Source organism: Portunus trituberculatus, chromosome 40 (genome assembly GCF_017591435.1).
Source record: "Portunus trituberculatus isolate SZX2019 chromosome 40, ASM1759143v1, whole genome shotgun sequence".
NCBI classification, from domain to species: Eukaryota; Metazoa; Arthropoda; class Malacostraca; order Decapoda; family Portunidae; genus Portunus; species Portunus trituberculatus.
The window spans coordinates 19,666,193-19,688,974 of NC_059294.1; the positions used below are offsets into that span (position 1 = coordinate 19,666,193).

At 42.8% G+C, this 22,782-nt stretch overlaps 1 protein-coding gene and 1 long non-coding RNA gene across 2 annotated transcripts in view; one reads left to right on the forward strand and one right to left on the reverse strand.

The window, feature by feature from the left end:
• Positions 1-22,782, reverse strand: part of LOC123516054 (roundabout homolog 2-like) — a 305,146-nt gene that overhangs the window by 105,467 nt on the left and 176,897 nt on the right. Inside the window, exon 4 of the mRNA XM_045275074.1 lies at positions 18,996-19,143. Within this exon, the coding sequence (XP_045131009.1) occupies positions 18,996-19,143 (148 nt within the window). The remainder of the gene's footprint in view (positions 1-18,995; positions 19,144-22,782) is intronic.
• Positions 1,013-5,076, forward strand: LOC123516055. Its single transcript, XR_006678073.1, has 4 exons — positions 1,013-1,149; positions 3,848-3,964; positions 4,354-4,483; positions 4,651-5,076. It is a non-coding gene; the product is annotated as an uncharacterized LOC123516055 (long non-coding RNA).

The following is a 22,782-nucleotide window of genomic DNA, read 5'->3' on the forward strand; positions in this document are numbered from 1 at the left end:
GGAAAAAATAAGAAAAGAAAACGAATTACGGTCACTCGCGCAAACGGTCAGAAAGAGTTTGGAGAGAAGAATCCGCCAGGGAAAAAATGCGCACACAAGCGATTCTCTTTTGTTTTAAAATGAGATTGCTTGGGGCGGAGCCTGCTTGCAAGCCTTCATTAGCGGCAGCAGCTGACGTTCGCTGCAAATTCGTAGCAATACCTGAAAATCCGCTTCAGTAATCCGCCTTTTAGACCTGCGCCGCGAAATCTGATGGAAATAATCTCCCTTTTCGTCGCGTTTCACTTGTTTCTTTCATCCATCACGCGCCGGGGAAAGGCAGCTAGTGCCGATTTATTTCCCAGTTCCTCCTCTAATAAGAATTACCTCCGTATACAATTTTCGCCAGATATAATGCTCTAATAAAACTCATTATTTAATTACACGGCCCGGTGAAACTATTTATTTTTGGAGTTAAAAGAAGATAAATTTCACCAGATGATATCGTGCACGTCTGCCTCGGGGTCTGGCATGGCCGGAGTAGGGGAGGGCAGTAGTTGGGAAGGGAGGGAGGGAGTGAAGAGAGTATCTACTGTAAACAAAATATCGGAACATTCGAGTTTATAGTTTTACGTACAACAGTTTCGCAACATGGTAAACATGCAATTATTTTTCTCTCCCTGAAGTTGTTCCGCGAGTAATATTCCAGTTTTAAGCAAATGTTTTTGGATGCAGCACAGAGGGAAGACTGTACTCTGACTTAATATACATATTGCAATCCGGTTCGATTCCGAACCCTATTTGGAGCGGATTAGGCGTGCGATTGGTTGCTCGCCAACATTATTTATTTCTGGTCATATGGATCCCCGCGTCCCTCGTTCGAACCTTCTCCCTGCTTTCGAGAACTCGCTGTCGCTGGAAATTCTTTACTAAAGCCTCACTCGCGGATTCGAACTACCAAGCGAACCCGCAGTCCCTGAATCGAACCGTCAGCCAGTGTCAACAAACCAGTCTGTTCTCTGTCTGTCTTTGGCGATGGTCCGCCGCACGATCAACAATCCACATTGCCATCTATCATAAACCCTAAACGATGGCGGTCCGACGGCGCTCACGGCCTGATATCGAGTCTCACTGGAGCGTCACGGGCAGATCTCGGGTTTGGAAGTACGAGTGAGTCCATTTCTCCAGCGGCGAGAGAGGGGAGAGGGGGAGGAGGAAAGGGGCGAGCGAGGCAAACCTGGAACACATGGCAGATTTAGTCTTCGGAAAACCCTGGAGACCACTTAATCTTGGCGGGCAGTGTGGCGGCGCGACCAATCAAGTGTATCGCACTGCTGTTGCCGAGTGGACGCAGCTGTTAATGGCGAATGGTTGCCTTTAATTAAATGTTATTGTGGTGATGGCCGCGGTGAAGGGGGCAGGTTTGAGAAGGGTAGGGATAAATGTGGCGTGGGGGCACCGTCGAGGGGTCAGGAGGGGTGAGAGGAGGGGTAGGCATTGAGCCGTTGCAATGATTGTTTTTACGATATGGCGGCTCTTCAACATCACGTAAGTTTGGAAGGAACATTCTTGCAGACGACGTGCGGAGTGAGTGAGTGTGTGTGTGTGTGTGTGTGTGTGTGTGTGTGTGTGTGTGTGTGTGTGTGTGTGTGTGTAATTCACCACGGTCGTCTGATGGTCACCTAGCCAGATTTCCCCATTAAGGAGCGAGCTTAGAGATCATAGACCGATCTTTCGGATAGGGCTGAGACCACAATACACTCCACACACCGGGAGAGCGAGGCCACAATCCCTCGAGTTACATCCCGCACCTATTTACTATTAGGCGAACAGAGGCTACATATTAAGAGGCTTGCCCATTTGCCTCGCCGCACCCGGGACTCGAACCCTGACCTACTCAGTTATGAACCGAGCGCGTGCTAACCATTTCACTACGCAGTATGTGTGTGATTCACCACGGTCATCTGCTGGTCACCCAGCCAGTCTTCCCCATTACGGAGCGAGCTCAGAGCTCATAGACCGATCTTCGGGTAGGACTAAGACCACAACACACTCCACACACCGGGAAAGCGAGGCCACAACCCCTCGAGTTACATCTCGTACCTATTTACTGCTAGGTGAACAGGGGCTACACATTAAGAGGCTTGCCCATTTGCCTCGCCGCGCCGGGACTCGAACCCGGCCCTCTCGATTGTGAGTCGAGCGTGCTAACCACTACACTACATGGTGTGTGTGTGTGTGTGTGTGTGTGTGTGTGTGTGTGTGTGTGTGTGTGTGTGTGTGTGTGTGTGTGTGTGTGTGTGTGTGTGTGTGTGTGTGTGTGTGTGTGTGTGTGTGTGTGTGTGTGTGTGTGTGTGTGTGTGTGTGTGTGTGTGTGTGTATTCCCCAAAGAAATACTTCAGTGAGGTGGTCCTCAAACTACACGAGTACAGTACATAGTTATTGCTACCAAAGTATTACCATTGTTGCAAGCACGAATATTTATTAAAGTACGTAGATAATTTTAGCTATTCAGATAAGTACCAAATAAACTACTGGTGCTGTTATTGCTGCTAGAGTTGCCTTTGTTGCTATTCTTCGTACCTTGCCTTCTGCCAAGTCACCTCCACGTCTTCGGGTGCCGCCAGACGCGCCTCGAGCCAGTGGGGAAAATACGTAGAAATCAAATTGAGTCGCGCTGACACGGCAACACGTTCTTCGGAGTCTTGGCGCGAGGAGTGAGTGCGTGAGTGTGTGAGTGAATGAGTGAGTGAGTGGATAAGTGATTGAATGTGGGAGGGGAAAAAGGGTGAAGTGAATAGGATAGCGAATGAGTAAAGCAAGAGTAGGGAAGAGTAAAGAAAAAAGTGAAGAAGGGAAGAAAAACGTGTTAACAGAAAATACAAAGGTTTAGATAAGAAATAAAGAAAAGTATTCAGTCACAAGGGAAGAAAAGATAAGAAAAATTGTGAAAAGGAAGCAAGCAACGTATGGAAAGAGTAAGGGGAGGAATGAATGAAAATAAAAGAACGAAAGAATCAGTAAACCAAAGAAAAGGAAAAAAAATAGCAAGCGAAAGCAGAAAGAAAGGTGTAAGGAATAAGTGAGGTATGGAACGAGCGAGGGGAGGAGTGAATGAAAGCAACAAAAATATGATTCAGAGATAAGGAAGAAAGTAAGGAAGAAAAAACGAGAGAGCACACAAACTCACAAAGAAAGATTCATATGGAAACAAAGCAAGCAAGGGAAACATGGAGAACTCGTAAAAGAGAGAGAGAGAGAGAGAGAGAGAGAGAGAGAGAGAGAGAGAGAGAGAGAGAGAGAGAGAGAGAGAGAGAGAGAGAGAGAGAGAGAGAGAGAGAGAGAGAGAGAAGGGAGGACACAGTGAGCAAGTGAGGGAATGAATGCATAAGTAAATAAAGGACGTAAATCAAACACGTACTAGACAAGCCACTGACCCTCCCTATCCCAGCATCCCCTCTGGCTCTTCTGTTTCCTCTCGGTGATGAATCCTCGACAGGAAAAATGCGTTCAGGGACATGAAGCAGATCCCTACTCCCTCCTACCCCCTTCCCTGCTATCCTCCCTTCCTCCCTTAGCAATGCAGGGAATGGAAAGGGGTAAAAGCTTTGGATAGGGAGACTGGCTGGGAGAGTAGAGGGTTAGGAAGAGGAGAGGTACTGTGGAAGGCTGGGATGGCAAAGGGGAGGGAATAGGGAGCGGAGGGAAGGATAGGGGTGAGGAAGGAGACGAGGAGGGAGGGGGAGTAAGAGTGTTGGGGACTAGGAGGCTCGGGAGTTGGTAGAAGAGAGGGCAGGAGAGAGGAGGGGAAAAACAGACAGCGCAACACAATGCAATACATGTATAACCGTTTTTCCTTTATTAACAGTCGAGGCGAGTGCACGCCGCCATGCCTGACCTCGACAACACGGCGACTAATCAAAGGGATGTCGGCCCGAAATGTGATTGAAATTAAAACAGCCGATGATGCCCAACGAACACAAAGGTTGGTGTTGAGTTACTCTGCACCCCACGCGCCATCCACACACACACTCACGCAACCAATCAACCAAGTCTCCGCTACCTGTGTGTGTGTGTGTGTGTGTGTGTGTGTGTGTGTGTGTGTGTGTGTGTGTGTGTGTGTGTGTGTGTGTGTCAGATACTCCCACATTCACCACGGATTGCGTATAATGAGAATTCTGTCCATACTTTTATTCATTTATTCTTGGTTGTTGTTTTGTATTTTTTTCTATAAACATTTTCGATAATATACATTCTCTCTCTCTCTCTCTCTCTCTCTCTCTCTCTCTCTCTCTCTCTCTCTCTCTCTCTCTCTCTCTCTCTCTCTCTCTCTCTCTCTCTCTCTCTCTCTCTCTCTCTCTCTGTATATGCTAGAAAGACAACAATAGTAATTCAGTGATGGATAGGACGGCATCAGCACGAGAGCGCCATCCAGCGCAGTAACACAAAGGCGATACACAAGAACAGGAATTCAGTCATAATGAGGATAGTGCAGCTTAAGAAAGTATGAAAAAAGGTTATTTCAAAATTCTACAAACACGATATACACCAGCAGTGAAAAAGCCTTTGTCACAATAGTTCACCCAAAAAGAGAAGGGAGATTAAAAAAGAAATGCTATGGTTCCAAAAATATCCTCTTTTTGCATTTCATAAGCTTTTTTTTTTATCAAGAGCAATGCAAAAATGGATTAGCGCCCAACTCGGCACCAAGCACTCTAGCAAACAAGCACAAGCCGGATGTTGCAGCGGCCGCCACTCACCACCCACCGGTAACATTCATGATGCTCACCAGTTCGTGGGAAAAAAAATGACGGGAAAAAGTGGACAGCGCGGATAAAGAATGTCCACCAGTGGTTTTCATTCAAAGCGAAAGTATCTTGAACTCGGTGAAAAAAAAAAAACCTTCGCCAACACATGTGATAGTATTGGGGAAGACTTCATCAAGCTCCACGAGTACTTACCTGTATTGGAAGGCACCTATCATGAGAAAACCCAGAACCCTACAGCATCATAGAACATTATACTTGTAACTCCATCGTGCAGTGCCAAACTAATGTAATACACCTACACACACCTACACCACAGACTCACTCCTCTCCCCACCTCCATCACACACACACGATGATATTACTACATCCATATTGTGGACGAAAAACTTTGCTATATTCGTTATACTTTTGTTTGGGAAATTTAATCTTCGAATTTCCAATAATAAAAACTACAAAATCACGTTTAATATGGAAGAGAAGTGATCGAATTTCAGGGGGACTACAATATGAAAATTGTGAATACATTCTTTCACACACACACACACAGAGAGAGAGAGAGAGAGAGAGAGAGAGAGAGAGAGAGAGAGAGAGAGAGAGAGAGAGAGAGAGAGAGAGAGAGAGAGAGAGAGAGAGAGAGAGAGAGAGAGAGAGAGAGAGAGAGAGAGAGAGAGAGAGAGAGAGAGAGAGAGAGAGAGAGAGAGACTAGTCGAATCAGCACAAAACAAACTTTATAATATCAGACAAAAGACTTCGACGAAAATAACTGTGAAACCACATTCAGTTTGGGGCAGAAAAAGACAGGCAGCGCTCATGAAAGAATGAATCGAGCCAGAAAAGCCAGCATGAAATCATAAACAGATTGTTGGGTGAAATTTGTGTTTTGAGTATCATTTTTTTTATATTAATTATAATGACACTCAACGATTCATGCAAACTTAACAATTCTGATTACAAAGAAGATTTAAAAAAACTGTAAAGAAATAAAAAAAAAAAAACTATGAATATCTACTAAAGAGGAAGTAGCTGAAAATAGTTTTGGAGGAAAAATTAATTAGAAAGGATGACATGACATTAATAATTTTTCGGACTAGTTCAGGAGGAGAGTAGCACAAAGCCGCGCTCCAGAGGAAATTGGAGGAATCTTTAGCTCTAAAAGTAACCTGCGCCAGTTGAAAACACACAAAAGGAAAAAAAAATACACACACACACACACACACACACACACACACACACACACACACACACACACACACACACACACACACACACACACACACACACACACACACACACACACACACACACACACACACACACACACACACACACACACACACACACACACACACACACACACACACACACACACACACACACGCACACAGTGGTTAGAGCGCTGGCTTCACAAGCCAGATGACCGGGGTTCGATTCCCCGGCCGGGTGGAGATATTTGGGTGTGTCTCCTTTCACGTGTAGCCCCTGTTCACCTAGCAGTGAGTAGGTACGGGATGTTAATCGAGGAGTTGTGACCTTGTTGTCCCGGTGTGTGGTGTGTGCCTGGTCTCAGACCTATCCCAAGATCGGAAATTATGAGTTCTGAGCTCGTTCCGTAGGGTAACGTCTGGCTGTCTCATCAGAGACTGCAGCAGATCAAACAGTAAATTACACACACACACACACACAAAAGAAAATTAATTAAAAATAAATCAATAAAATAATAACAATAATAATAATAGTAATAATAATAATAATGATAATAATAATAATAATAATAATAATAATAATAATAATAATAATAATAATAATAAATTAATTAGTTAGTTAGAGAGAGAGAGAGAGAGAGAGAGCGAGAGCGAGAGCGAGAGAGAGAGAGAGAGAGAGAGAGAGAGAGAGAGAGAGAGAGAGAGAAGTAAAATTAATAAGGATGAAGCAAGTACTGGAAGATTCTTGGCAGGAACTGATGAAAACAAGTCGTGTTTTTCAACGAGATGAAAACAAGTTAGCGTTGATGTTGATGCTCTTGTTATTGCTGATGTTGTTGTTGTTGTTGTTGTTGTTGTTGTTGTTGTTGTTGCTGTTGTTGTTGTTGTCGTTGGTGTTGGTGGTGGTAGTGGTGGTGGTGGTGATGGTGGTGGTGGTGTACCTTGGACCTCCCACCCAGCAACCACCCAGTGCGATTTTAATTTTTTTTTTCTGATACAATTTTTTCTTTTATTTTCATCCGGTCTTTACCCCCACACACACACGGCAGCGTATTCAGAGACACGAAATGTGGAATACAGCTATTTCATCCCTCCTCAGAGAAGGAGATAAATCACGACTCTCTTGCAGGGAGGTGAAATATGTGGTGAAGAACCCCAGGGTGAGTGGAACCTGCAGTAAACAGACACCCGGCGCCTAATACTTTTCAGCCATCTCAGTTTCCTCATTTCTCAAATATAATATTCTTTCTAAATGTGTTATTGTAGCAGTTTCGCTTTTTCTCCTTTCGGTGTTTTGACTTCTTTCCTCTTTGCTTTGAAACCCACCGAGGATGCCCACAAAGAACCCCCAAACAATTACAACGCTACACACTAAACTTTCTTTTGTCTTTCTCTCTCTTTTCCTTCAAAAGTTTGCTCGCCAGACTCGACGGTCTTTCGGGACGGCAGTGTTTGGCTCGGGGGCTGCATACAGAAATATTTGGTCGCCCGTTGCACTTCGAAAATATATTTCAACAAGACTGAATGTTATCAATATACTAAAAATGGATTATGTATCTTATCTTCAAGGATGTAGCCTCTCTCTCTCTCTCTCTCTCTCTCTCTCTCTCTCTCTCTCTCTCTCTCTCTCTCTCTCCCTCTCCCTCTGAACACTTAACCTTTAAAGATTTAAGAATTCAGCGTTTCCCTCTTGCCTCTCCAGGCTTAACTATGCCGGTACTAAATCTCATAAATACTTTGTTCCACTTTCCCATCTACGGTCTTTGAAGGAGAAGAGGAAACCAGTGTCACAGAAAAATCGCTTCGGTTAGATTTCTCGTTTGTTACTTTTCTGTTGCGGTAGAAATGTGCTTATATTTCACTCGTCGGTAACAAGAGCTTCACTTGAATATATCATGCTGGTACACGCTCTTCAATCTTTTACTGGCTAACTTTGAGAAGAGATCTGAATTATTGAATGTGTCTCATGTCCCTGTTGTGGGTCGTTACAATCTTTCTGTCTGTGACGCTGTACTTGGTATACCTTCATATGTGAATCCCAGACGTCCTCAGAAAGGCGCTTCACCCAAACTTTCGATATAATATTGGACAAAAAGCGTTTTATAAAGTTCGAGAACAAAATTTTTCGATTGCAAACTCTCCTCAGAAAACTATACCTTCCATCATTCTTTTATCTCTGGTCTCCTCTCTTCTCCAGCGGCTCTCCTGCTGATGTGATATACTGGTATGGGCCCTCATTTGAATATATTAACAGTGATGTCTGGCGTGGCTGAGTTATAACCCATTCACGTTTTCCTATTCATCAGTCTCTTTTTTATATACATATACAGTTGGCCATTCGCTCTATTACTCTTTTACCCCAAATATCATTCCTGTAGTTCAGTGCGTGCTATGATACAATAAATTCATACCTAATGGAGAGTTGCTATATAATTCCAGCATAAATTTATAACAAATGGGGAGATGGTAAATAATTCGTCATCTCTCTCTCTCTCTCTCTCTCTCTCTCTCTCTCTCTCTCTCTCTCTCTCGTTTATATATATATATATATATATATATATATATATATATATATATATATATATATATATATATATATATATATAAATTTCAGAGCTAGAAATAATCTACGCATTCCCTTACAACTACAGTCTTCTTTTCCATCCTTTCTCCTTCAAATTCATGGCATCAGACAACACTTGCATCTATAGTGGATAGGAAATCATCTCTACGGCGACACAATATTCAGTAATAAGATGAGACTTCTTGATAAATCAAGAGCTAAAATATAACCGCAATAGTTTCACATTTTTAAAGTTATCAGTTGTTGCCGGAAGGTACTGTGCTGTGTATAAAGAAAGGCAATGTGTGTAGTGTTGTTCCAGTGCTGGGAGAGAGCAAATGGTTACACGTACACAAAACAGAATGGAGCCGTAGGTAATTTGTCTCTATCAATTCTGCTCTTTCATTTGATTCCTGCAATCCTTTGGTCATCGGTGCGAGGGTGCGACTCTTGCTCTCTGTTACCACAATTTCTATGGACATTTTTTAAATGGAACTGCTAACTGCAAGTCTGCCTTCTTCCACCCGTGCATTCTCCCGTCGCTGCTACATGTCATCCAGTCATCTATTACCTCAAGCAGGAGTTCAATAATACCCGTTCTTTTGCTCCCAATCCACCAGCAAACACACACACACACACACACACACACACACACACACACACACACACACACACACACACACACACACACGGCCCGGTAGCTCAGTGGTTAGAGCGCTGACTTCACAAGCCAGAGGACCGGGTTTCGATTCCCCGGCCGGGTGGAGATATTTGGGTGTGTCTCTTTTCACGTGTAGCCCCTGTTCACCTAGCAGTGAGTAGGTACGGGATGTAAATCGAGGAGTTGTGACCTTGTTGTCCCGGTGTGTGGTGTGTGCCTGGTCTCAGGCCTATCCGAAGATCGGAAATAATGAGCTCTGAGCTCGTTCCGTAGGGTAACGTCTGGCTGTCTCGTCAGAGACTGCAGCAGATCAAACAGTGAATTACACACACACACACACACACACACACACACACACACACACCGGTAGCTCAGTGGTTAGAGCGCTGGCTTCACAAGCCAGAGGACCGGGGTTCGATTCCCCGGCCGGATGGAGATATTTGGGTGTGTCTCCTTTCACGTGTAGCCCCTGTTCACCTAGCAGTGAGTAGGTACGGGATGTAAATCGAGGAGTTGTGACCTTGTTGTCCCGGTGTGTGGTGTGTGCCTGGTCTCAGGCCTATCCAAAGATCGGAAACAATGAGCTCTGAGCTCGTTCCGTAGGGTAACGTCTGGCTGTCTCGTCAGAGACTGCAGCAGATCATACAGTGAATTACACACACACACACACACACACACACATACAAACAGAGGCACAGTTCTATTTTGTGATCAAGAGTGATTTGGAGCAATAATATTACTCACGGCACTTCAAGAAAACAATATCGACCGAAGGAAATTCAATTTCAACTTTACAAAATGACACTGGCAACACGAAATAGTAAGTACAAAGAAAATACGAAGCAGAGTACGTGCATACACTTCATACATGTAACATGGACAGCTGATGAGTGTATATACTACCAGGGCAGAGTACGGAATAAGAGGGGCGTCTTCTCGCTACTTCTGAGAAATAAAAAAGACAAATCGCTAATTTTTTCCCACTCCTTGCACAATATAGATGGATGTCTGACTATCTTTTGGCTCTGTTCTCGCGGGGCACGGATGTCGTGGCTGAACTCAATTTCCTCTCCATCTTAATATATGCATGCTCAAGACTTGCTTTTCATTATAATGATATGTTAATATCGTCATTATTTCACATTTTTTTTATTCGGAAGTCAGAATGAGGGAAAACTAATTTCATCTACTCAAGTTCATTCATAACACTGATACTGTCCGGAGATGAATATAAGGAAACTTTTAGAACTCACGTTAGCACTTCAATTTGCATGTCCTCTTGTCTTTTTTTTCTTTCGTTTCATCACAGCAGGAGTAAAAATATAATATGAAACTGAGGTCATCTCGCAACCCTCCCCTCGCCTGCCTCACCTTGCCCCTGTGACTCACGCTGGAGGACTCTCTGTCTCCGGGACAGGTTTTATTTCATCATAAAGTTGGAGATGAACCACATTATATGACCTTTTTTGTTGTTGTCTGATTTAGACCGACACGACGACAGCACATGAAAGAGGGAAGGAATGACAAAGGGGAGGAAAGGGTTATGTTCTGGCTCGGTTATGAAAAAAAATATATACCAATCGTAAAAGAAGGAAAATTAATGGTAAAAATAGAGCTACTTTTATTATTATTTATATGTTCACTGCTTCTATAACGCTAAGACAATGAAACGTCATTCTTCCCTTATATCATGAAAAAAAAACAAGATTGCAGTTTAGGTTGGCTGATCGATTTAGATACGAGTAGAAACGCAAAAACAACGGGATTCATGCTCTGCCGTAAAATGGAGGACTATAGAGTGTGCATTTGTTCATCAGTACCGAAGCCATTCTCTTTGAATATACAACAAACTAAGGACGTACTCTTTGAAAATTTTCCTATATGTCGGCGAGTTGCAGTTTCTACTCTCCATCGTAAAAGTGTGCTGAGGACATCCCGTGTAACTGACAGGCTTGTATTTTGTAATTCACCTGATGCACCGATAGTACGAGTCTCCTTGCCGTAACCTGGGAACATGCCACCTGGACGCCGCCGCTACCTGGAGGGCGAGGTATGTTGAGGCTTTCCTTCCCTCTAGACTGTGGTGGGACGCAGGGACGGTAAGGGTGAGGGATGCGGGTGTTGGAGGGGAGGAGAACAGAGGGGGATGCAGGCAGAGAGAGCAGGAAGACTGAAGGGATTCAGATGGGACGTAAGGAGAGATGGAGGAAGGAACACAAGAATATGGAGATGGAAGGGATAATGAAAAATATTGGATGAGAAGTGGAAATAAAGAGAAAAGGGATGGAGAAAATAAAGAGGTAAACACAGTGAAGGGAATGCAGATATGAAAAAAAAAAAAAGAAAAGGAGTGGCAGGAGGTTGGAGATCGCGCTAGGTTTTAATGTGTACGCATTAACTGTCGTGTATAGGACCATATTCAAAACGTTGTGCTCTCTCAACACCACTATTTTGAAAAGCAATAGAGATGATACTTACATAAAACTGTTGTTAATCTGTCACTAAAACCATAAAGATACATTTCAAATCTTGGCACTTGAACTTTTGAATCTGAGTATAATGAAAGTTAGCGTAGAAGTGTTTCAGAATACTATCTATCCCCATGAAACACTAATCTAGTTGTTATAACAGAAACTTGTCGCGTCACTGTTTAAAGAGCGAGTGATCGAGAGAATGTGAGCGAGTGAAATGAGTACAAAATTGCAACACATCAAATGTCATTACGGTACAATATCAAGTGCGAATTATGCAATAAAGTGAGAAGAGTGACACGATGACGTATGGGAGGATGATGTGACAGTAAGAGTGGGAATTCCCGGCATAACGAGAGCATTATGTGTTACTCGTTCCCGGACGTGCTGCTCTCTGCCAGTAAGCTGTGTCCGGCGAGAATGGGTATCTGCTGACGCTGGCAGGAGATTGATATGTTTGACTCCTCGACTGACACCAACGCAAATTCATCCATGTAAAACCATCAGATCCGCTGCTGCTCTACATAACCTTCAATGCGTCACTCCCAGTGAGCTTGTGAGGTAGTTATGAAAGTACTTACAGTATTACATGTACAGGGAACAGGCATTCAATATCTTAGGCAAGTTCTCGTAAATAATCCTTTAAATTTCTTTCCCTTTATTTATATTTGTCATTCAAAGCTTTTCTGTAAATTTAACATAAAATGCTTCCAAACAAAGATAATGTCAGCGTAGAAATATACTTTGTTTTTAGTGTTTTGCAGGCAGAGAATGTATATCAGACAACGTTCCATACAGTCACACTAGTTTTTCATTCGGACATACTCTTTCAATTTTTCTTGAAGTTTTATTTACAAAGATCATCCTACTGAAAATAAAAATGCATTTTCATTTGGTGTTTTCTTAACAGCATAAAGACCATCTGAGTTTCCATAAGTCTCTTCATCCAGGTAATTCTGTTGACAAGAGGTGTTCTAATGCAGCCTTTGCAGTCGCTTCATCATACTCAGTTCCTCTCTCTCCTGGTCTTTCTAGTGTCCATTATGAATGAGTCCCGGCTGCTCCCGTGTTCTCCGTCGCTCGGGTCGGGAGGTACAGTCAAGAGCCTCCGTTAAAAGCCATTTCGGCCCGTAATTAACATTGAATCTAAGGTACACAGCCGCTTAAACACAAAGTCAACAGAGAGAAGCAAGTTTCGGGAGACAGGGGAAGGCGAGTTGGGAGGAGGGGAGGAAGAAAGGAGTGACTGAAGGAGAGGAGGGAAGGAAGGAGTGACTGAAGGAGGGAGGGAAGGAAGGAGTGACTGAAGGAGGAGGAGGAAGGAAGGAGTGACTGAAGGAGAGGAGGGAAGGAAGGAGGAAAGAGAGATGAAACTTATACCGGCGATGGTTTGCAATTAAGGTCTGAAAGTTTAGATTAAAGTTTGTCGTGAGAGAGAGAGAGAGAGAGAGAGAGAGAGAGAGAGAGAGAGAGAGAGAGAGAGAGAGAGAGAGAGAGAGAGAGAGAGAGAGAGAGAGTGTGTGTGTGTGTGTGTGTGTGTGTGTGTGTGTGTGTGTGTGTGCGTGTGTGTGAATTATTTCCGCAACACCTAGCGCGTGAAGGACAATACTAAAAGCTATATACAAACAGAAAACGGGATAACGGGACATTTTGAAAAGGGACAGCTCTGGTAAATATTAATCCCTCCATCATTCAGACTGCCCTCCATTCCTTTTTTCTACTTTTTTTTTTCTACCATCCATAATAAAGAGGAGGCGAGGCAGGGGAGGGAGCCTAATGCCATAGACAAGTTCAGGTCCGCCTCGCTCTCATTTTTTTCTAGTTTAAATCACGGGTTTCATGGAGAGAGGAGGGAGAGAGGACGGAGATGATGGGGTGAGCAGAGGGAGAGAGTGAGTAGGAAAAGGGGAGGAATGAGGGTGGTAGTTACCTTAGGGACCGGCGTGATGTAAAAGGGTGAGGCAGGGGGTGTGTTGGGGATGTGGATGATCAGCTTCTGTTTACATAATGCAGTCAGCTGATGCGTCCCTGAGAGGGGAGGTGACTGTCTGTGGCGGCGCCGCCCGCTACATTATGGATAGAGGGGTGAGGTGAATCTTCAGGGAGTAAAGGGAAAGAGTTTTAGTTTTCTCCACATTCCTGATATTGTCACAAAATGTCGCACTACCACTACGCTCCGTCACCCTCACGCCCCGCGAGGGAAGGGTGGCGTCGATCACCACCATCAGCACTACCACCATGCCACCATCAGCACCACCAGGGCTGCGACGGTGGTGGTGTAGCAAATCTCGCAACACATTTGTCTTGAGTGCGATGGTGATGTGCGCACTCAGACGATTATGTCACCTCGACGACGTGTAATCTGGCGCTGTAATGCATGTCAGCCGTGTGACTGACATTCCTCTGATCAGGGATTTAATATAGTGATAGTTCAGTGGGAAGGACAAGCTGCATTTGTTTTTGTAAAGGATGGCTGCACTGTTTCCAGGCAGGCGTGTGGTTTGTCAACGCCCGGTCCACGCCCATCCAGCTTTGGGAAGGTTGTGTAGTAAGAATCGGAAAGCATTTCAGGTCATCAAACATTTTCCTCCATTCAGAACAAGTGGAATGAGTGCTGAGAGTTCGAAATGCTTCTCGTTACCCAAAAGTTTTCATCTAAGGCACACAGTTAGACGCACATTTTTTTTTTATTTTGCCTTTTTATTATTTTTCCCTTTGATTCCATTAAAATCTTATTTCATATAATTAGAAAAATAATATCAAACAATGAACGGTACATACATCACACCACCCGCCCCACGCAGCCATCTTCCCTCAGTCTGCCACCACCTCAACACGTCTCTCTGTCCCACGTCCCTCTCTTCACCACCACACGCCTCTCGGTATAGCAGAGTTTCACTTCTAAATTTTCCATTGCTTCTATAAAAGTACATGAGCAGACGTGTGTTGTGCTGTGCTGTGGTGTAAGCATGTTTCACTGTTTGATCTGTTTGATCTGCTGCAGTCTCTGACGAGACAGTAGCACGAGATGTGTGTGTGTGTGTGTGTGTGTGTGTGTGTGTGTGTGTGTGTACACGTGTGTGTTTTCACTGTTTGATCTGCTGCAGTCTCTGACGAGACAGCCAGACATTACCCTACGGAACGAGCTCAGAGCTCATTATTTCCGATCTTCGGATAGGCCTGAGACCAGGCACACACCACACACCGGGACAACAAGGTCACAACTCCTCGATTTACATCCCGTACCTACTCACTGCTAGGTGAACAGGGCTGCACGTGACACACCCAAATATCTCCACCCGGCCGGGGAATCGAACCCCGGTCCTCTGGCTTGTGAAGCCAGCGCTCTAACCACTGAGTTACCGGGCCGTGTGTGTGTGTGTGTGTGTGTGTGTGTGTGTGTGTGTGTGTGTGTGTGTGTGTGTGTCATTAGTACGATGAACAGCAGCACCATAGAATAGCGAACAAGGTGCAAGCAATTTTTTTTTTTCCCCTGTCCCTGGTCCCCGAGTGCACCATACGTTTCCGGGCTGTTATCGCCTCGACCAGCAGATATGTTTATTTTGATGATGAAGATCCTATCGCAAAGTGCGGCTCGTGCGTACATTTGCAGCTGCACGGGGGGAATATATTAAAACGGCGGCATTCATACGTCGAAACGCATTGAAAAATATGTGTATATAAAAAAAGCGCCAAAGAACCGTCAGGCAAGATAATGATTAGCGTGAGACTTGCCCTGAGTTCCTGGCTTTAATATGTAATTCGTCCTTGCATTCTCTCTCTCTCTCTCTCTCTCTCTCTCTCTCTCTCTCTCTCTCTCTCTCTCTCTCTCTCTCTCTCTCTCTCTCTCTCTCTCTCTCTCTCTCTCTCTCTCTCTCTCTCTCTCTCTCTCTCTCTCTCTCTTAGGGCTTCATCTACCTAATTCCTAATCACTTAATCTTCAAGCCACCAGTTCATCCTAATCCTTAACAAAAAGTTCAACCTAATAGCTTTGTTTTATCTGCATGCCTGCCTTCCTGCCGCGGCCTCACCATACTAGCCTTTCTATTTTCTTTAACTCCTATTCTGTCCACCTCTCTAAAGCAAGAGCTAACCAATATTCTCAATGATTTCTTCTTTTCGATACAGTTATTCACTAATTTTACAAACATTTTTTTTGTCTCTTTTTGGTGATTGGCATCTCAGTGACCGTTTTTTTTTTTTTTTTAATTATTTGTTGTTATTAACCAGTATCCTTCTTACACAAAAAATAAACTAATCTTTCTAAATCCATCGTCTACCTATCACTCGATGACACAATCCGTAAGCCATCCAACTTGCTGCAGTCATCTAATCCATCAACTCTTCAATAAATCAGCCAACCAATTTGTAGCTCACACAGTCCATCAATCAGTTACCCCATCCGTTACTCACCCAGTCAGTCAAACATTTAAATCTGCCAATCAACTTATCCGACATGCAGTCATCCAGTGAGTGTGTCTCTCGTTCATGCAGTCAAATGGTACAGTGGAACCATGCGTGCTTTAGGGTCCGAGGGGTCTCCAAGCGCAAGGGTTGGAATCCTGTCCACGGTCCGAGTGTAGGTTGGGCTTCCTCATTCGGGGCAACGGTTTTCTAGGAGGTGCCCCAAAAAGTATTCCCTTTAGCCCATAATTTCCCGTGAAAAGTCCAAATGGTATATTTAAAAAAAATATTTGTCAACTCATTAAGTCTCTCATTCAGCCAGTCAGTCCCTCAGTCTACTTAATAAAACCCAAAAATCCTGGAAAAATTCACTATCTACAAACTACCGAATTCTGTTTACTAATATGTCCATTTTACGTCACTTTCACTTTTCTTGAAATTTGTAACTATTGTTTGAACCTTTGATACTGAAACACAATTGTGCATTACTTCTATATAAACTGTTTTTTTTTTTTTCATTATCTATTACCAAGTAAAATATCAAATCATTTTTTTTACTTGCTGCTTTAAACAGAGGTGTGAATAAAAGTATAAATCTCAATCTCAACCTCACAGTTTCTCTCTCTCTCTCTCTCTCTCTCTCTCTCTCTCTCTCTCTCTCTCTCTCTCTCTCTCTCTCTCTCTCTCTCTCTCCCCGTTTGAGGACTTGATTTTTTTTTCGATCACGTTCCCGACCAAAGAGAGTTTTATCCCGAGGAATTCATTACCAACTCGCCAGGCCACAAAAACAATAATTCGAAAAGGTTGCGTCCTTAATTATGGCAAATCAGTCTTCAGCTTCATGTTCTCTCTCTCTCTCTCTCTCTCTCTCTCTCTCTCTCTCTCTCTCTCTCTCTCTCTCTCTCTCTCTCTCTCTCTCTCTCTCTCTCAAGTAGAAGTCGGTCATCGGTAAATGCACGCTTGGCTGAGCCAAACTAGGTGACTTAACTTAAGAAGAGGGGGAGGAAAGCTTTGATTCAACGAAAACAAAACACTGCAGCAAAAGACGCCAATGCCATGCAAGGAGTTCATCACGGTCCAGTAGTCAGACTCAGCACTCACTCGGGCGTGAAACAACAAGAAAGAAAAAGGTATTCTGAGAGTAATATAAGAAAGGCTTCAAGGAACGTTAACTACACACCAGTGCCGGGAAAGTGATCTTCAAGAAAAATATTCATGAGTTACACTATTACTACATAAAATAAACAGAAAAATAGATATAGTTATAACCACAAAAATAGCTCAAGAGTTTTAGATTGTGATCTTTGATAGAACAAGAACGGTGTTGCATGTACAGGAATAGGAGCAGAGAAAATAGCGTCTAGAACAAATTTCTCATAACGGCTACAAAAGTTCAGAAAGCGACTGCAGTCAAAACATTTTCAGAGGAACAGGATTTGGTCATTCAAACGGTCAGAAAACTCTCAGAAAGGCACAGGAATGACTAGAATAAAGCCAGGATTGACGTCAATGTTTGCAGAAACATGTGAAAGACAACTGAGACAGAAAGGCACAGAAACACTGCATGTTAACTTTTCTATACGTGATTCCAAAAATGGAAATATCAAGGGCATCTCTGGGTACGGTGCAATGGTATATTTTTGAAGTGCTTTGCCGTGTCGCTCAGCCCCTGTGGCTTAGAGAGGGAGCGACCACCACCACTGATCACAAAGATAATTCCTCACCTTCACGAAAATACCGTCATCTAATAATCATCTGTTTTATTAAAGTGGAGAAGCCCTGTGCCTCACCGCAGTCTCGAAATCGATAAAGTCTATATTATGAGTTGTCAATAAGGTAAATTTACTGTAAAAAGCACGTGACGTTTCTTCATGACATATTTCTTATTGCAAATTGCATGATATATTTCTTATTGTAAATCATGACAGTTAAATAGCATTAAGTATAAACCATGATTCAATAGCTTTTCGGAAATTAGCGATAAATTGCCTTAATTTCTGCACCACAAAATGCTGAACCATAACGAGAGAGGCTAATGAACGGACCTAAAGACTGCAAAGTTACCAAGGCTTGAGTAAGGATGGCTGAGCTTCTCACTGCCACTTGGAGAAAAATCTACCATATTAAGTTTTATTCTGCTCATGACGAGACAATCTGAGACAACACACCAGCAGGGAGCCAGTGCATGGCAGAATAAATGTTGCTTTTCCTGAGGATATATACTTCGGCATACAGAGAAAAGGCAGGTAACTGAGATGTCATCAGTGGTTGGGATCCGTATCAAAGTCCGCAGTAGAAAATCACTTCACCATTCAGAAACTATTTAATTGGTGAGAAAATAAAGTTGCAGATACACAATTTATCCAAACTGAAAACTCAATAAATTTTTAAATTTGATAAGTCATTTCTTTCGTTGACACTCAATTCCCATTGCTCTCTCTCTTCTAAATAACATGTAAACAAATTATCACATTAGTGTTACAGAATCTCTACAAAATACTTCTTCCTAATAATGTTTTTAAATGAAAGCAGCTATTGCCTTATTCAGAGCGAAGCAAGATCACTGACTAAAATTCAGTAAAAAATTGCCTGTAAAGTCTGTTAACTACATAATGACATTCAACCCACTCTCTCTCTCTCTCTCTCTCTCTCTCTCTCTCTCTCTCTCTCTCTCTCTCTCTCTCTCTCTCTCTCATTCGTAGCAGTAAGTCTTTACAATTTTCAAACCCGAAAGAATACATTCTATCCATTCCTTTTTACTTTACCATCACATTCGCACACCACGTATCTCTTACATCCATCTCTCCTTCCATCTTAACATCCTATTCCTTCCATACGCTAGTCCAATCATCCCTTCTACCCCTCCTCTTCTCTTTTTCCACCGTATACAATCCCATTTCGCTTCCTTTCCTTATTTTCTCCCACCTTTCTCCCGTGCAGTCTCACCTGTCATCAAGAGCGAGAGGGTGACCGTCCTTGGTCCAGGAGACTATGGGTTCAGGGTGGCCTCGGGGCGGTGAGCAGTCCAAGACGGTTCGCTCCCCCGCCAACCCACGAGCCGACGCCGGTGATGCCCTGAAGTCCTCACGTAGAACTGTAGAAGAGACAGAGAGACATGGTTAATAAATGACATTGGGTATCGTTAACGCCTTGAGTACCATGACGCGTTTCCATATTCATTCTGCTTAGTATTTGATTTAATACAGCTTCAGAAACTTATGTGGGGGGGATTAAAATATTGAAGACTGTGGCCATTAATCTTCTTCCCTCCACAGACCCATCCCTATGTCAATAAAATGGTCTAATCGTACATAAATCTCAAGGTAAAATGTATCCCAGTATTAAAGGGATTAAAAACTGTTAAGGAAGAGGCAGATAGAAAGAAGCATGGCTAGTAAATGGCATTGAGTATTAAGTAACTTGTTAAAGAGAGAGAGAGAGAGAGAGAGAGAGAGAGAGAGAGAGAGAGAGAGAGAGAGAGAGAGAGAGAGAGAGAGGCAGACAGAGAAACATAGTCAGTAGTACATGGTATTAAATATTGTGATGTAGATTACAAAGGAAAGGTCAAGAGCGAAGAGTAGGCAGTAAATGGGAGAGGCAGGAGACATATTGTTAGTAAATGATATCTGAAACTATTAAGGAATTGATTACAGACTCATAATTTGTTTTAAAGGTGTAAAAAATTGAAATTCTACTTTGAAATACATGAGAGAAAGAGAGAGAGAGAGAGAATGTGTGTGTGTGTGTGTGTGTGTGTGTGTGTGTGTGTGTGTGTGTGTGTGTGTGTGTGTGTGTGTGTGTGTGTGTGTGTGTGTGTGTGTGTGTGTGTGTGTGTGTGTGTGTGTGTGTGTGTGTGTGTGTGTGTGTGTGTGTGTGTGTGTGTGTGTGTGGAAGGGACGTGAAAAATAAGTGTTGTGTTACGTACTTACATTTAGGCAAATTTATACGTACAACTGCATGAAAGGATCCCCATTCAGCGCCATTTTTGCCTCGGGTTCTTTATGGTTACTCGTCTTTTCCCGCGTTACCTTCACACTCTGCTCTAATTTTCCTTTGTTTCGTTTCTTTTTTATTTTCTCCTTTTTTTCTCGCTAAATACTTTGGGGGGAAAATGTTGGTTGTACTGCATGTGGTGGTGGTGGTGGTGGTGGTGGTGGTGGTGGTGGTGGTTGGTGTGCGATGCATGTTGTCGGAAAACCTAATGGTAAGAGTTTATTCCCTTAATTTGTGCTGCAGTATTATCTCTCTCTCTCTCTCTCTCTCTCTCTCTCTCTCTCTCTCTCTCTCTCTCTCTCTCTCTCTCATCTCCTTACTTTTCTCCTTTTCCTTTTCACCTTTGCATTTTACCCTCCCTTCTTTTCTTTTCTTCCCCTTCCTCTATTTTTTTTCTTCCATTCCCCCTTCCATTCGTTAATCAGTTGTTGCCTTCCTTCCTCTCTCTATCTTTCTCTCTTCTTCACATTCTTATATTTACTCCTTTTCCTTGTCACCTTTGCATTTTACCCTCCCTTGTTTTCTTTTCTTCCCCTTCCTCTATTTTTTTTCTTCCATTTCCCCTTCCATTCGTTAATCAGTTGCTGTCTCCCTTCCTTACTCTCTCTCTCTCTCTCTCTATCTTTCTCTCTTCTTCACATTCTTATATTTTCTCCTTTTCCTGTTCATCTTTGCATTTCTCCCTCCAACTATTCCTCCGCCTCTTCTCCAATCTTTCTTTCTTTTTATCTTTCTCCACATGTCTCTAAATTCTTACCTTTCTCGTTTTTCGTCTTAATCTTTACATTTTTTCCTCTTTTATTTTTTACCTCTGACATTTTCCTTCTATTCTTCTTTCTCTTATTTTACCCACAAATTCTCACTGTTCTCTCCATTTTCCCCTCTTCACGATTTCCTTTCTATATTTATCCTTTATTCTCTTTTATCTCCATTTTCTTTTTTCATTTCTCTTCTCTTTATTGTTTTCCTTCTTTTCCTCCCTCTCCATCCACCTACATAACTTCTTACTTTTCTCTCACTTTTTTTTCTTCTTCATCTTTTCATGTCTCCTTCTATCCTTTATTCTCTCCCCTTCCTTCCTTCCTTCCTTTCTTCCTTCCTTCGTTCTTTTTTCTTCCTCTTTCCTTTGTTACTCATTCTTTCCTTCCCTCCCTTCTTTACATACATAGATCTTCCCATTCTTGTCTCCCTCTCTCTCTCTCTCTCTCTCTCTCCCTCTCTCTCTATCCTTACTTTTCCATCCTTTTACATACAAGCTTTACGTACATAAAAAGCATCATGTAATACGTTTCATATATTTTTTTAATAGTTTCCTTTCATCTGTCTTCTTTCTTTCGACTCTTTACTTCTCCCAGTCATTGGTGTCTACTCCTTTCACTGGTAAACTCTGGAACTTCCTGCCTGTCTCTGTATTTCCAACTTCCTATGACTTTAATTCTTTTAAGAGAGAGGCGTCGAGATATTTGTCCCTATTTTTGACTAACTCTTTTAAATCTTCTATGGAGACTACAACTCAAGTGGGCCTTTTTTTTCGAATATTCTTTATTTATTTTTTTTGCCCTTGGTAGTTCTCCCTCTTACATAAAAAAAAAAAACACGGTCAAAAGGAAGAAGATAACCACCCATACGCAGGTACAGAATATCACTATACCTCATCAAGACCAAAGAAGAGAAAATTGAGTTTGTGTGGTGGGTGGTGTCCTGTTTAAGGAAGAGGAGAGAAAAGGAGATAGGTAGAAGTGGGAAAAAAATCTATAAAGAAATGAAGGGTGTGAAGAGGGAGATAAGGAAGAAAAAAAAAGATAAGGAAGAATAGAAAAGAAATTGAAGAAAGAAAGTCACGACGAAGGAAAGGAAAAGGAAAAAAGGTGAAGAAGGCAAGACGAAAGAATGATAGGAGATGGATGGACAAAGAGAGAGAGAGAGAGAGAGAGAGAGAGAGAGAGAGAGAGAGAGAGAGAGAGAGAGAGAGAGAGAGAGAGAGAGAGAGAGAAAAGAAAAGGGAAAGTGTATCAACAGAAAATGAGATACAGGATATGATGCATTTCACACAGACGAGACGATGCCGGAGTTTCACGAGAGGACTGAGAACGACATCCCTTTGAGTAGGAGGAGGAGGAGGAGGAGGAGGAGGAGGAGGAGGAGAGAGCACCGCAGCCCCGTCCTGAAGAGTCTGAGCTGCATAACAAGGAAGGCCACGTGCGAGGAGGCAGAAGATGACAGGAATCAGTATACAAAAAACACAACTATAAGAAAATGTATACATGGATGTTGTTTTGTGGTAAGAATAACTTTGTAACTGTGCTTGTCTGTCTTCCTTTCTATTATGTTCTCTCTCTTTCTCTCTCTCTCTCTCTCTCTCTCTCTCTCTCTCTCTCTCTCTCTCTCTCTCTCTCTCTCTCTCTCTCTCACTATTTATCTATTTATTTATTTATCTATCTATCTAATTATCTATCTATCTATTTATCTATCTATCTATCTTTGCAATCACTATCATCACTGCTTTTCATTACACACACACACACACACACACACACACACACACACACACACACACACACACACACACACACACACACACACACACACACACACACACACACACACACACACACACACACACACACACACACACACACACACACACACACACACACCTAATTAGCTATTACTTTTTCTCTTTCCATTCTCCATTTTCTTGTTAGGTCTGACGCTCACTTTAATGAATCAACATAGAGAG